The 12,620-nt window shown below is 40.5% G+C and overlaps 1 protein-coding gene across 2 annotated transcripts in view; it reads right to left on the bottom strand.

The window, feature by feature from the left end:
• The window catches only part of UGGT1 (UDP-glucose glycoprotein glucosyltransferase 1), a 43,437-nt gene that overhangs the window by 18,281 nt on the left and 12,536 nt on the right, over positions 1-12,620 (bottom strand). Inside the window, exons 12-23 of one of the 2 annotated variants that reach the window (XM_081864047.1) lie at positions 10,509-10,600; positions 10,245-10,395; positions 9,872-9,991; positions 9,492-9,577; positions 8,236-8,371; positions 6,782-6,913; positions 6,364-6,528; positions 5,817-5,937; positions 4,625-4,723; positions 1,370-1,393; positions 775-869; positions 66-272 (exon numbers count right to left, since the gene is read on the bottom strand). In XM_081864047.1, coding sequence (XP_081720173.1) covers positions 66-272; positions 775-869; positions 1,370-1,393; positions 4,625-4,723; positions 5,817-5,937; positions 6,364-6,528; positions 6,782-6,913; positions 8,236-8,371; positions 9,492-9,577; positions 9,872-9,991; positions 10,245-10,395; positions 10,509-10,600 — 1,428 coding nt within the window. The remainder of the gene's footprint in view (positions 1-65; positions 273-774; positions 870-1,369; positions 1,394-4,624; positions 4,724-5,816; positions 5,938-6,363; positions 6,529-6,781; positions 6,914-8,235; positions 8,372-9,491; positions 9,578-9,871; positions 9,992-10,244; positions 10,396-10,508; positions 10,601-12,620) is intronic. The other variant, XM_081864048.1, reaches the window with a different exon arrangement.

Consider the following 12,620-nt stretch of genomic DNA (forward strand, 5'->3'; position numbering starts at 1 on the left):
AAATGGGTACTGCTGCTCCATTTTACTAGTGTACCACCTCACAGCAAAAGCCACCTTGTACTTACTCCAACAGCAAATTCCGTAATATCAGCTCCAGCCTCCAGCATCTTTGCATTCTCTTCCTTGGCTAATTTTGTGATGAAGTTCTTGGCATTGTTAGATGTTTGCGTCTGTAAGGCTGCCCATATAGCCCTAGCAATGATTGTGTTGTTGCTGGTTGGGTCTTCACTGGGGTTGCTGATCACGCCAATCCGGACATGGTTACTGGATTTCTGCATAAAAACAAAATGTGCATTAGAACACAGTTTGTACAAGCACCGAAGGCCAGCAAACAAAGGCAGTGTTTAAATGTAGAGGAAAGCTGATTGTGCCTGCTTCCTGCTTGTGCTGGGTAGAAACAAACCATCATTCCTGGGCTTAGCACTATAGTTGAACGAGGGTTTGTGCAAACAAAGCACGATAAACAAAAGTTTGTTCTCAGTTAATCTATTTTTCTTTGCTACGAGAAAACAAAGTAAACCCTGGCTGAAACATAATGCTAAGCCAAGGATTATGGCTTGCTCCTCTCTGGTACTCAGATCTTAGGGTGCAGCAAGGCATGGTGGCATGAAAGAACAATTGGTTCCTCTTCCCTTAAACACAGAGAGCCTAGCGATTAGTCATACCTGTCCCTCAAAGGCACAAAAAACAATCAGGTGGTGTAGCTCAGTTCCCCAGGTATGCTGACAATACTGCTTCCCTTCCTTCCCTTCTTCAACAAAGGCCACTACATACCTGGTGTTTGATAGCATCATACAAAAGCTGCCTTCCAGATGGCTTGTCAAAGTCTCCCACAATCCAGAAAGTCACTGGTCTAACAAAAGAATCATCTGTAAAAGGAACAACAACGCATTCAAGAAAGAAAATTGAAGCTGATAATATCATAATGCGCATTTCCATTTCAACCTGGGCACATGCAGTGTTTCGAAAAGTCATTCAGGCAAGATACAAAAAGATCCCAATGGTATTAGTATTTATCAAGGGTAACAGCATGTGTATATATCTCTGTTAAAATTAAGTTTATATTTTAAGGTACACAAAATAAGGCACATGCATAATTCTGTTTATTATCTGGGGTTTATTTAGCTATTCATTTAAGATTTTTATTCTTTTTATCAAAGAATATTTAAGCAACTTAAGTTTTCCTGTTAGCAAATAAACAAAACTTTTTAATGTGGACTCAAATTATATTTCTGGAAATATTTTAAAACATGCATCTATTTTTCATTCCCTACAGATTCTAAGTTCAATAACTAAGGGCTCTGAGCATGATTTAATGTATTTAAATTAGTAATGCAAAAAAGGAAAGAAATGCACTCAAGCTCATTACCATAAATTTCCTTGGAGGACATGCCTGACAGAAGTAAAACAGGAAAGAGTGGGAAAAGATATAATTAGTTTACAGAATAGACCTTGCAAGTACCCAACAGCCACAGCAGGGTATGCATGACCCTTGTAAACAGTGACTAAAGTCAGAGGCAACTATGAATTAATTCATTTCCAGCAATAGGAAACCACAACATCTCTAGTATTTCTCTAATTTTCAGAAGTCATGCACCCCTTCCAAATGAAATGGATCTGTCATGCCTTGTCCTCTTCACACTGAAGCCTAGTTGATACACCTGACAAGATCCTATATGACACATGATTTTCCAAATACCTCCAGTTTTCAAAGACAGCTCTAGTCTTTAGCTGTATGTTCACAAGGAGTGAATCATGATGGCAGGTGTTAATTATCAATAACAGGGCTTATTGAGAAGGCAGTTGGGCCACAACTGGCCCCCGGGCCTTAGGTTGCCTACCCCTGCTCTAGAAGGTAAGATTGCTTGTGCAGGGGCAGTTTCATGGGGATGGTTTGACTATACACGTTTTTGCATATACGCTCTATAACCCCTGTGCAAGATGCATACTGTATACTGAAGATACTGAAGTCAAAATCTCTACCACATTTCTCACACTGATTTTATGTAGTTATCAAAAAGCATGGGTGACAGAATAAAACCCTATCCCATCCCAAAGGGTAACTCCCATAAGCGCTCCCCAGCACTGCCTTCTGAGAACTACCCAACAGGCTAAGTGGACTGTAAAAGTTGTGTGTCCTGCATTTCCAATCCCACCAGGAGGATAGCATGGTTGATATTAAGTCATTGAGGGGTACTGGAAAATGAACAGGCGCACAGTGCCCCATGCTACCTTGCAACAAAGATGATCCACTAGTGTGACAAGAACATTTTCTGTAACAAACCAAGGCCTGAAGTCAGGTTGTCTCATTTAATCGAACCTAGAGCTAGCTGCCCAGCTACTATCTGCTCTTATCACCATACCTAGACAATACACATTAAACTTGCCCATAATTGCCAGGATCTAAACTTTAGACTCTAAAGGTTCCAGGGAGGCTTTAGCTGTTGCCTAACTGTGGCTGTGTAAGGGGACCCAAAACCACATTTTCACCACAGGAGGAGATTAGAACCTGCCAAGTAGGACAGTTCTAGATTGCAGCTTGCTGGTCAGACTATTCCAAGGTTTTCACCTAGATAGTTGGAGCTCAATATCCGAAACAATTCAAAAAACCACTGTAAGATGAGGCCAAGGGCACCTCTAGTAATGAGTCTTAATGAGCGGGTTCCTTAATGAGGGATAAAATGTTTACTTTACCCCTTTTTTAAGTTGTTGGTGTTAAAAGCCTAGACAGGCAAGAAGACTTGGTCAATCATTGATAAATCTACCAAAACAAAATCCCCAAACTAAGCTTTTGTAGAATGTCTCAAGTGCCCTTCCTTAGCTGTTATATTCAAAGTGACTTATAGAAGAGAACTAAATAAAACCACACATACACACTACAAAACAAACACATTAGATACTCCTACATCAAAAGCCAGAGAGGATCAAGAATGTTTTCATGTGCTGTTCAAAATCAAACAGGGAGCATGTTCTATATTTGTGGTACATCACTAGAATGAAGCAAGGAAGTCTGTTTCTTCAGAAGAATTGCTGAAGCCCACAGACACAATCCAACACAGAATTTGACATATTTATGCTTCCTCTAATTCATCTTTTACTTGCAACTTCACCAGGGTTATGGGCAACAAGGAGAATTTTTTTCAGGATTGATATTAACCAGGTTGTTGAGATTGGCTTCAATCGCAGTCAATAGCAATCTCTGGTTCTTATTATCTGTAGCTAAAGTTGGTGCCAACATAGGCCTTAGCAGAGAGACAGAAGAGAGGGGCTAAGGATGGGAGCATGTGACTCCCCCCTCTCTCCCAGACTCATTACCTAAGCAGTGCATGGTTTGCAAAGGCATAATAAATCAGAATAAAGCCTTGATTTGACAATTTTATATGAAAATCCAAACCAAAAAAAGCCCATAATGGCTATAAAAGCCCAAAGTAATAACTTACACAAATATGCAGAATTGCAATAGCACTATATTTCATCCCATTTTTCTCCTAAGCTTATTTGCTCCTTTGGCATATATTCAGTCAACTTGTAGTCTTTTATTGTTAAGCAATAAATAAGAAATGTGGTAACGAAGTGAAGAATTAGTGATTTTAGGGTGGGTGGGTGGGTGGGTGTGTTTTAAAATGTCTTAGCAACAGCTGCAATACTATTCTAAGCCCAGCAATTACCAACTACCATTGGCTGCTATTGGGCTATTTTCAAAATCAATTAACACTTCCATTTTCTATAAGGAAACATATTGCTCATATATCCATATACATTAATAAACTAAGTGAAATTAAATGGTGAAGTTCCAAGCTAACATTTCCCAATAAACAAGACTAGCATTTGACTACTGTTGGGTCTACACAGCAAACACAAGAGAAAAGGAGACTCTGAAAGTCTTTGCAACTTGGTGCGCTCCAGATGTTTTAGATCAGGCATGGCCAAACTTGGCCCTCCAGATGTTTTGGGACTACAGTTCCCATCATCCCTGACTACTGGTCCTGTTAGCTAGGGGTGATGGGAGTTGTAGTCCCAAAACATCTAGAGGACCAAGTTTGGCCATGCCTATTTTAAATGATAATTTCCATTAGCCCCAGCCAGCACAGAAGGCTGCTCTGCAAGGTGATAGAAAATACGCTCTGTGAGTAATAAACTAGCATATCAGGGAGCAGGCTGAGCAAGAACCTCTTGCCCTGCTTCAAGTACAGACCAAGCCTAGCAGAGGAAATCAATTAAGACAACATAAAATATGATGCTGCCTGGAAGCTAGACAGGCCAAAGAAATGCCATGCAAATACTTTTTAACATTATGAACCAATCTGTACTGTTTTCTTCTACAGTACCTGGTTCTTCAGATTATGGCAAAGCCATAATGACATGCTAAATCTATGGAGCCTTTATGAACAACCGAAGAACTTGATCAGATAAAACTGGGTATACATTTAAGGGTCAAACTGGAGGGCAAAGTGAGATTACAACTGGCACAAAGAAGGAGCAGTAACATGGCATCATTAGAAACATTTTTAAAATGCCTTGCTATGATTCACAATGCAAAAGGAACCCTGGCTAAAGAAGTAGCAGAATAAACATTCATGTGCAGACTACAAAAGGGAAAGAGACAGGACTCCCATAATTGTACCTTTCTTGGTCATGTAGGTCATGCTGTTGGCTATAGCAGCTGTCTTGTGCTTGGAATCCATGAATGTAAATCTAGCATAATCATCCACAAAGAAATTATCTGCAAGAAAAATATTAACTCATCAACAATCACCACTTTAAATCAAATTCTATTAATTTTATTTTAAAAAGAAAATTACCCTCTTTGGTAGCAAATTCCCAATAAAATGTTCCTACAGGGCATGTTCCTAAATAATTCATCGTAGAATTTGGACAAGGACAGAGATGAGCAAAGGCTAAGAATGATAAAGCATAAGCAAGAACAGCTGCAAGGTGAAGGAACAGGGGCTAGGAGTGAAAAAGGGCAGAAAACCACCCAATAAAAGTACGGAGCCCTTGTATTTCTCCAATACAAAATGCCTGAAAACTTTCAAACTCTTAAACAACATTTACCAGTATACCTGAAGGAGCATCTCCACCCCCATCATTCTGCCTGGACACTGAGATCCAGCACCAAGGGCCTTCTGGCAGTTCCCTCACCGCGAGTAGGCAAGTTACAGAGAACCATGCAGAGGGCCTTCTTAGTAGCGGCACCTGCCCTGTGGAACGCCCTCCCATCAGATGTCAAAGAGATAAACAACTATCTGACATTTAGAAGACATCTGAAGGCAGCCCAGTTCAGGGAGGTTTTTAAATGACTGATGTTTTAGTGTGCTTTTAATCTTTGTTGGAAGCTGCCCAGAGTGGCTAGGGAAACCCAGCCAAATGTGTGGGGTATAAATAAATAAATAAATAAATAAATTGTTTGTTTGTTTGTTTGTTATTATTATTTAAATACAATGCTTGAATACAGTGTTGTCTGCAGGAGGCTTCAGCTAGTGAATTCCTTCGTCTCCCCTCCTACTCTGCCACAACCATGAGGAGGAGACTGGAAACATTTATTTGCTTCTGTTTTAAGATTAGAATAATTGTATTTTTTATTTGTCTTGACCAACCACAGTCTAAACTAACTGCAGTTTGTCCAAGTTTGGACAAAACAACAAACTGCACACTTAGTTTAACATGGAAGTGGGTATTTCTGAACAGCTTGTGGCCATGCCAGAAATGGGGGGGAGAGTACAAACTAGTGTCCAAATCAGATCTTATCGTCCACTAACAAGTTATTGTTGTTGTTATTAAAATTTTGTATGGATTCAACAGCAAGTGTGCCTTACTAGTTGCGGTTAAATCTAGGTACTCTCTGTCAGACATCAAGATCCGTGAGTTGATTCTTGGCACAACATTAGGCTGGTTCATGATATATTCAACCACATCTTGATCATTTGATAATTCACCCTGAAAAAGAAAGAAAAAATCAGATCTAATACCCTCAAACAAACAAAAAGCATGTTTTGGAACTGGTCTGGAAATCAGAATAATATTGAGAAGTCAAATCATTTTTTAAAATTTTAGTTTTATTCCTTGTTCTCTCAGAACCTCCCCTTCAAAGAGGTCATTTAAAGACACAGTAGCATCTCAATATTTTGCAAGATGTTAAATTGCTTCTTATGTGCAACCCTTTGGATTTTTACAATTCTTGGAACAGCAGAACTGTGACATAGTAGGTTCCTCTGTGGCAATGAGGGGCTGCCATATGGGAAAAGTAAACCTACAGCCTGCTTAGAAGCACAAAACTAGCTGCACAGCTCTTTGAATCTTAGCCATCATCTTTAAGCACCGAAGAGGTCTTTGAAATCCCAGACTACAAGCAACATGGCTTACCAAATACACAGCCCTCTGGAAAAAGCTGGTGGTTTCTAGTATTTTATGCATTGTCACAGTTTCTAGTTCATCGGGATCTAGTTGTTCCTTTTGAAAGGGCATTCCGTTGAAAAGCACAATAGGTAAGGGCCCCACACCTGTCTGTTCATAATAGCCACGTCCTTCCTGAAATGTCCAAAAGATACAAATAAGATTTTTTTCTTTCTGCCTCTACTGACTTTATCTATTGCAACATAGTCCATATTTCCAAAACAACCTATGCGAAAGCAGGTTATGGGGGGTAAATACTGCTGTAACTGGCCCAGAAAATCCTGTTGGCACCTCTGATCACTCCAATGAATAGTTTGGCAGAAATTTTATTCCACAAAAAGAGTTATGGGGTTTGAAATCGGATAAGCCAGACACATGAACGCCTTACCTTCCTATTGTGATCATAAGCAGAATCAACTCCTAAGATGCTGTTCACTTCTACATAAGGATACTGCTTCTCAAGAACACTAACCACATGCTCCACTTTGAGTTTTTCTCCTGTATTTACTTTGTTGTATATCTGTCAAGAAAACATTGACACATGCACAGTTAAAAACATTACCTCTTCTCCTTACACTTCAGAGGATCATCAATAAATCAGCTGTTCTCTCAATTTCGCTTTGCCTGCCCTTATGTATCAAACTCTCTCCAGGAAGACCTCAGCAGTGCCTCTTCTCTCTTTCTACTAACCCAATTTCAAAACCCACATTATCCATGAAGCGTTTGGCTTAGTCTTTTTGTCCCATCATCCCCAGGCCTAAGGTAAACAAAAGTGACAAAAGTAGCAGCCTCATTTTTTGCTCATGTGCAGTGTTTTATAGAGCAACGTAATATCACTACAGCCCAACACTTGGTGTAGGCTAGACCTGCAAAGCTGATGTCTGCAGGAAAATAATTATACATATCATACAGTACAGACAGATAGATGGCTGTATGCATGTATTACAAACTGCTTTGGTTATCTATTTTACAAGGTCTTACAGTGAAAAGTTTCTCATGAGTTCTCCCAATATCTTTATTTTCCCAAGATGTTTAAGTGCCCAGCAGAATGTCATGAGGGGAAGTAAATTACTGATGGTGGCAGGGATGAGCCTCTAAAAAAGGCCGATCACCATTATGAAGCAACTTTGTTAAGAGCGAGTTGAAGGCTAAAATCAAACTGCAGGGACAACAGGAAAGGGAAGACAGCACATGGCACACAATGTAGGGCAGGAAGGATGCAGGAATCCACTCTTACCCACTCCCCCCCCCTCCCCAAACACATACAAGCCTTGGCCAAGAGACAAGTATGACTGTGACAACAAGCTCTCAATTGCACAGGTACATCAGCAATAAGGTAGAGGGACCAGGGTGGAGACAGAAGCAAGGGAAGGGCAGCATTAAAAGCCTCATTGTGGTGCCTAGGATGATTTATATTCTGCCCCCCTATCTTCCAATCCCATGCTGCCATCAATATAGTTACAGGATAAGGAGAAGATGTGAAAATGCACAACAGTGTACCAGATCGTTCCTCACCTTACCTTTCTATTACATTTACATCAGGAATGCACAAGAGGGAGCACATGTAACTTCGATTTTACAGCTTAACTTGGAGAACAGTGCAGTGGGAGAAAAGTAGCTTTGGCAAGAAAAGTTATCTTTCCAGGAAAGAGATGGTCAAGAACTCACAACAGAACCTGCCCTCATATCACTGACAGCAAGTACATTACCACTTTCATAATCATTAACCCAAATATTCTGAAAAGGCAAACTGCTGCAACAAGAAGTGTCACTTCTTGTTGCAACAGCCTCAAGGCTGACATAAACAAATACAGCTGCATTAATTCTCTCCAAAACACTCACAGATATAACCGTCTGGAAGGCAAAATTATTATCAACTTCTTGCGCAACATAATTGTAGGCTCGAAGGAGGGCGACCCCAGCATCTTGTAAACCATCAACATCTTCAGAGTCATTAACCACAAAAACCAGTCCAATCCTATTAATGAAAGAAAACAGACTAAAATCCAAATCAGATATTCAAAAGCACAGCATCTGCAGCGGAAATGTTTAGGTTTGTGAACACGAGTGACACTGACCACCACTAAATACTACCGATCCTTTATCAGTGGTTGAAGGGATGTAGGAATGAGCTGCCGGATTGTGCTCGTTCCCCTGCAACCCCTTCCTCTCTTGATGCACAAACTAACCAAGGTTAATGCTAACCAGGGTTCAATCCTAACCAGACAATGGAACTAACATCAAACTCTGGTTTCAAATCCCAAGTTAGGAGCCAGACCAGATTAGCATTAACCATGGCTGGCATTGGTGCAGACATGGACTGAGCCATGAATCTGGCTGGTGTGAAAAAGTCATACATGAGGAAGAGGCATTGTGGTACACAGTCATATAATGTTACATCTGCATCATTCCTCCCTGTCTGTGGTATTTCACATGTGTGCAAAACTCACATCATAGGCATAAGCATGTGCCCCATATCAGATTTCCCACAGCCCCTTGATACAAACCAGGACCTGCAGATACCTCCCCTATGTGATCAGACCCAAAAGGCTCCTCTCTCATACAGTTAGGAATAAGAGGTAGTGGAGATGGTTGCTCAAGAAAAACTCCCATCATGCCAAATATGTACTTTTCATAGGTTCGGAATGGTGATCAGCTGTGAACATTAAAGGTAAAGGTAAAGGGACCCCTGACCATTAGGTCCAGTCGTGGCCGACTCTGGGGTTGCGGCGCTCATCTCGCTTTACTGGCTGAGGGAGCCGGCGCACAGCTTCTGGGTCACGTGGCCAGCATGACTAAGCCACTTCTGGCAAACCAGAGCAGCGCACAGAAACGCCGTTTACCTTCCCGCCGGAGCGGTACCTATTTATCTAATTGCACTCTGACGTGCTTTCGAACTGCTAGGTTGGCAGGAGCAGGGACCGAGCAACAGGAGCTCACCCCATTGCAGAGATTTGAACCGCCGGCCTTCTGATTGGCAAGCCCAAGAGGCTCAGTGGTTTAACCCACAGCGCCACCTGCGTCCCTGTAGCTGTGAACATTACTCAGCTTCAAAAATAAAATTCTAAGTTACACACACACAGAAACTGCAGCATTACCTCAATGGTATGTGGTTACTAAGGAACATTTCAGCCACGCTAAGCAACTCCGCCGAGCTCTCATGGGACGGGTCTACGATGAGCACCTGAAAGTCATAGCAAAGTAGGGATTCAGATGCCATTACATCACTTCAGAAGGACTAGAACTATGTTTCACAATTTTAATTTTAAATATGCTTTAGATCTCTCTATGGATTCTTATTTGTATGGGTTTTTATATTGGAACAGATATACTAAGCTAAATATATAGGATTATCTTAATTTTAGTGGAAAACTTATAATAGAAATTAATTAAAAATTGCATACAAATAAAATCTTAAGTTGCCCAACTCTGGAAATCTTAGAGTGACGTTTATAGACCAAAATAAGATACCACTTACAAAATTATGGAAGTTTTTCCTTATTTGTCTGATTACACCAGGGAAAGTAGGGCGCAGCAGCTCCTGGACACTGGAAGGCCACAAATTGTATCTGCTGTCAACTTCAAGATTATTGATCCACTAAAAAGAAAAGAAAGTCAAACAAGATAAATTTAAAATACTTGTTGCTTGGAAGATTAGAACTTATTTCAATTTAGAGCCACTATTTAGCGATTCAATTGCAGTGGAAGTAACTGAACTGTATGGATTCGTATGTTGAACTAAAATAAGGTTCAAGACTTGCCTCAAAGAATTTACGCTTCAGTAAAGCATGTGTACAAGTGTTCCAGGATTTTTTTTACTGATCGATGGAAATCTCACCCCACATACTCACTGAAATAGCAGCACTTCTGATATCTACAGCATAGTCAGAGTCCGATGGCTGGATGTTCAGCTTTAACACATTGTGCATGGAAAGGCCAACAATTCCCAAACTATGCAGCCCTTCCATAACACGAGCTTCGTTCCTCAAGACATCAAACAAACTAGAAAGAGCACAGATCAGATAAAACTTTAGAACGCCACCGGCTGATAATACTGTAGCATTTTATATTGCTATACTGTAACCTAAGTTAAGAAGAATTTGAAGAGTTCATACCTAAATATGTCCTGTGTGTCTAGATCTATGTGCAGCCCATTGATGAACAGAGCAGAATCCCCGGATTGTAAACCTAAGGTTCCTTTGAAGTACTGTGGAAAAAGTGCAACAAAGACATTAATAGACTTTTTAAAATACAAGACTTGAATAATACATAACTTTAGATCAAATATTTTCAAAGCTGTGCATTTAAAATGTTAACTGATCCCAGAAATGGAAATTCAGTTGGTCCTGCCTTGACAGCAAATCAGCTATCAGTATTAATCTAATGCAGCACAGAGTGTGGACTATCTTATGATGAAACTAGAATGATGAGGTATTAATAGAGTGATCCAATCCCCTGATCCACCACACAGGAAGGAGTCTGGATGAGGTTTCCCTTTACCTGTATTCATGCTCTGTCATTAGCAGGGCTCACCTACCAATGAAGTTTCAACTGAACTGGAATAGCCAAGTACAGGTGACAACCGTTTTGCACAGGGGTTCCATTCCTGGCCCCTGCGCACCTCAGCGGAGTGCACATAAACCCAACCCAAACCCTGCCCTGTTCCAAAAGGACCTACACATTGGTGGATCCATGCAAAATGGTTGCTGCCTGTATTCATTGGCTTCTAAGTAACTCCAAGTTAATCCAGGCCTCTCTGTTGCACAAACCTGGAGCTGGTGCCACTGAACTAAACTATTTTCCTACCCATCACACCTTGCACCCTGCCTGGCACAAGCAGAGAGACTCCAGATGCTACTGTAGTACCTGTTAAGCCCTGCTGCCAACCACCAGGGGTTTGGATTGCATGCTAAATAAGGCCTGCTGACTGCCAATTCTTTGATGATGTGGAGCAATTACAAGCTGTGCTCCCATTTCAATTACTACTCTTCTTTATAGCACCCAAAGTTCAATGTAGACACGGGGAAGTAAAATGGATCAACTACTTACTTGTCCTCAAGCAATCTGCCTACACACTTGACCGATAAATAAATTTAACAAAGTGGTTTTATCATACTCTAGAATCATGTTAGCCATTTTAAGGAATATTGAGGTATGATATATGGCTGATATATGATATGGGGGTGGCAGCTTACTAGCTGAAAGTATAACAGAAACTGATGTAAAAGGGATGTAAAAGGAATAAAGTCAGTGTACCATAAGCAAAATATAAAGGCCACTATCAGTGGCCATCATTTGCATTCAAGCCCAGATGAAATCAAAATGTGCGCACAAAGCTGTCAGAGGTCACCTCTGGGGGCTAAATCAAACAAAGAAAAATAATCTTACCAAAGTTACTTCTCTCACTTCAACCAACCTACCCTCAAGACTGAGATTCATATATAATACTAATAAGCATTTCTTTTGTGCCATGTAAATTGCAAAGTTCAGCCCTCAATGTAGTTTTAGAGCAATCTAGGTTGCAATCCTATACCCACTTATTTAGTGGGGCTTACTTTTAGGTAAACATGTCTGGGATTGCACTGTTAAAACCTGTTATGCTGAACTGTTAAGTGGTATTTGTATTCTGATATCTGAACAACATTCCGCCCCACTGTTTCTTTTCTAATTGTTGTGACAACCAAGTTCCTCTGAGGTAATTCTTTTCTAGAATGAGACTCTTCTGGGAGCTTGTTAAGACAACATTCCTGATATTTTGCACATTCACCCTGACATTTATTACAGTAAACAGATATGCAGATAGATACATTATTCCCTTATAGAGAAAGTTAAAACAGATATTATGCAGCAGATTCAATTACACTGTGATTTCAGTCTTAAACAGAGATAAAGAAGTCAATTGAGGGGATTGTACTGCTCCTGCTTTGCCAATTGTTAAAGTTTCTATTTGTTTAATCCCCAGAACACATCACAGAAGCCACTAAGTTTCAAGTTTGACACGCAGTGGGACTTGTTCAAAAGCAAGGCAAAACCCAAAAGGCCAAGTTCTCCTTGAGTAACTGCTTGTGACTATTCCCTGGGAAATATCCAGGTAAAACCAGTAAAGAGCCACTTGGCTCATAGTTTCTGAGCTTGTGGAATATAAACCTTGCACAGAACAGTGTTAGGGTTCACTGGAACAAACTCCCTCAGAAGGTAGTGGACTCTTCTTCGTGGGAGGTTTTTAA

Source organism: Podarcis erhardii, assembly GCF_964252035.2.
Source record: "Podarcis erhardii genome assembly, chromosome: 5".
Classification (NCBI taxonomy): Eukaryota; Metazoa; Chordata; class Lepidosauria; order Squamata; family Lacertidae; genus Podarcis; species Podarcis erhardii.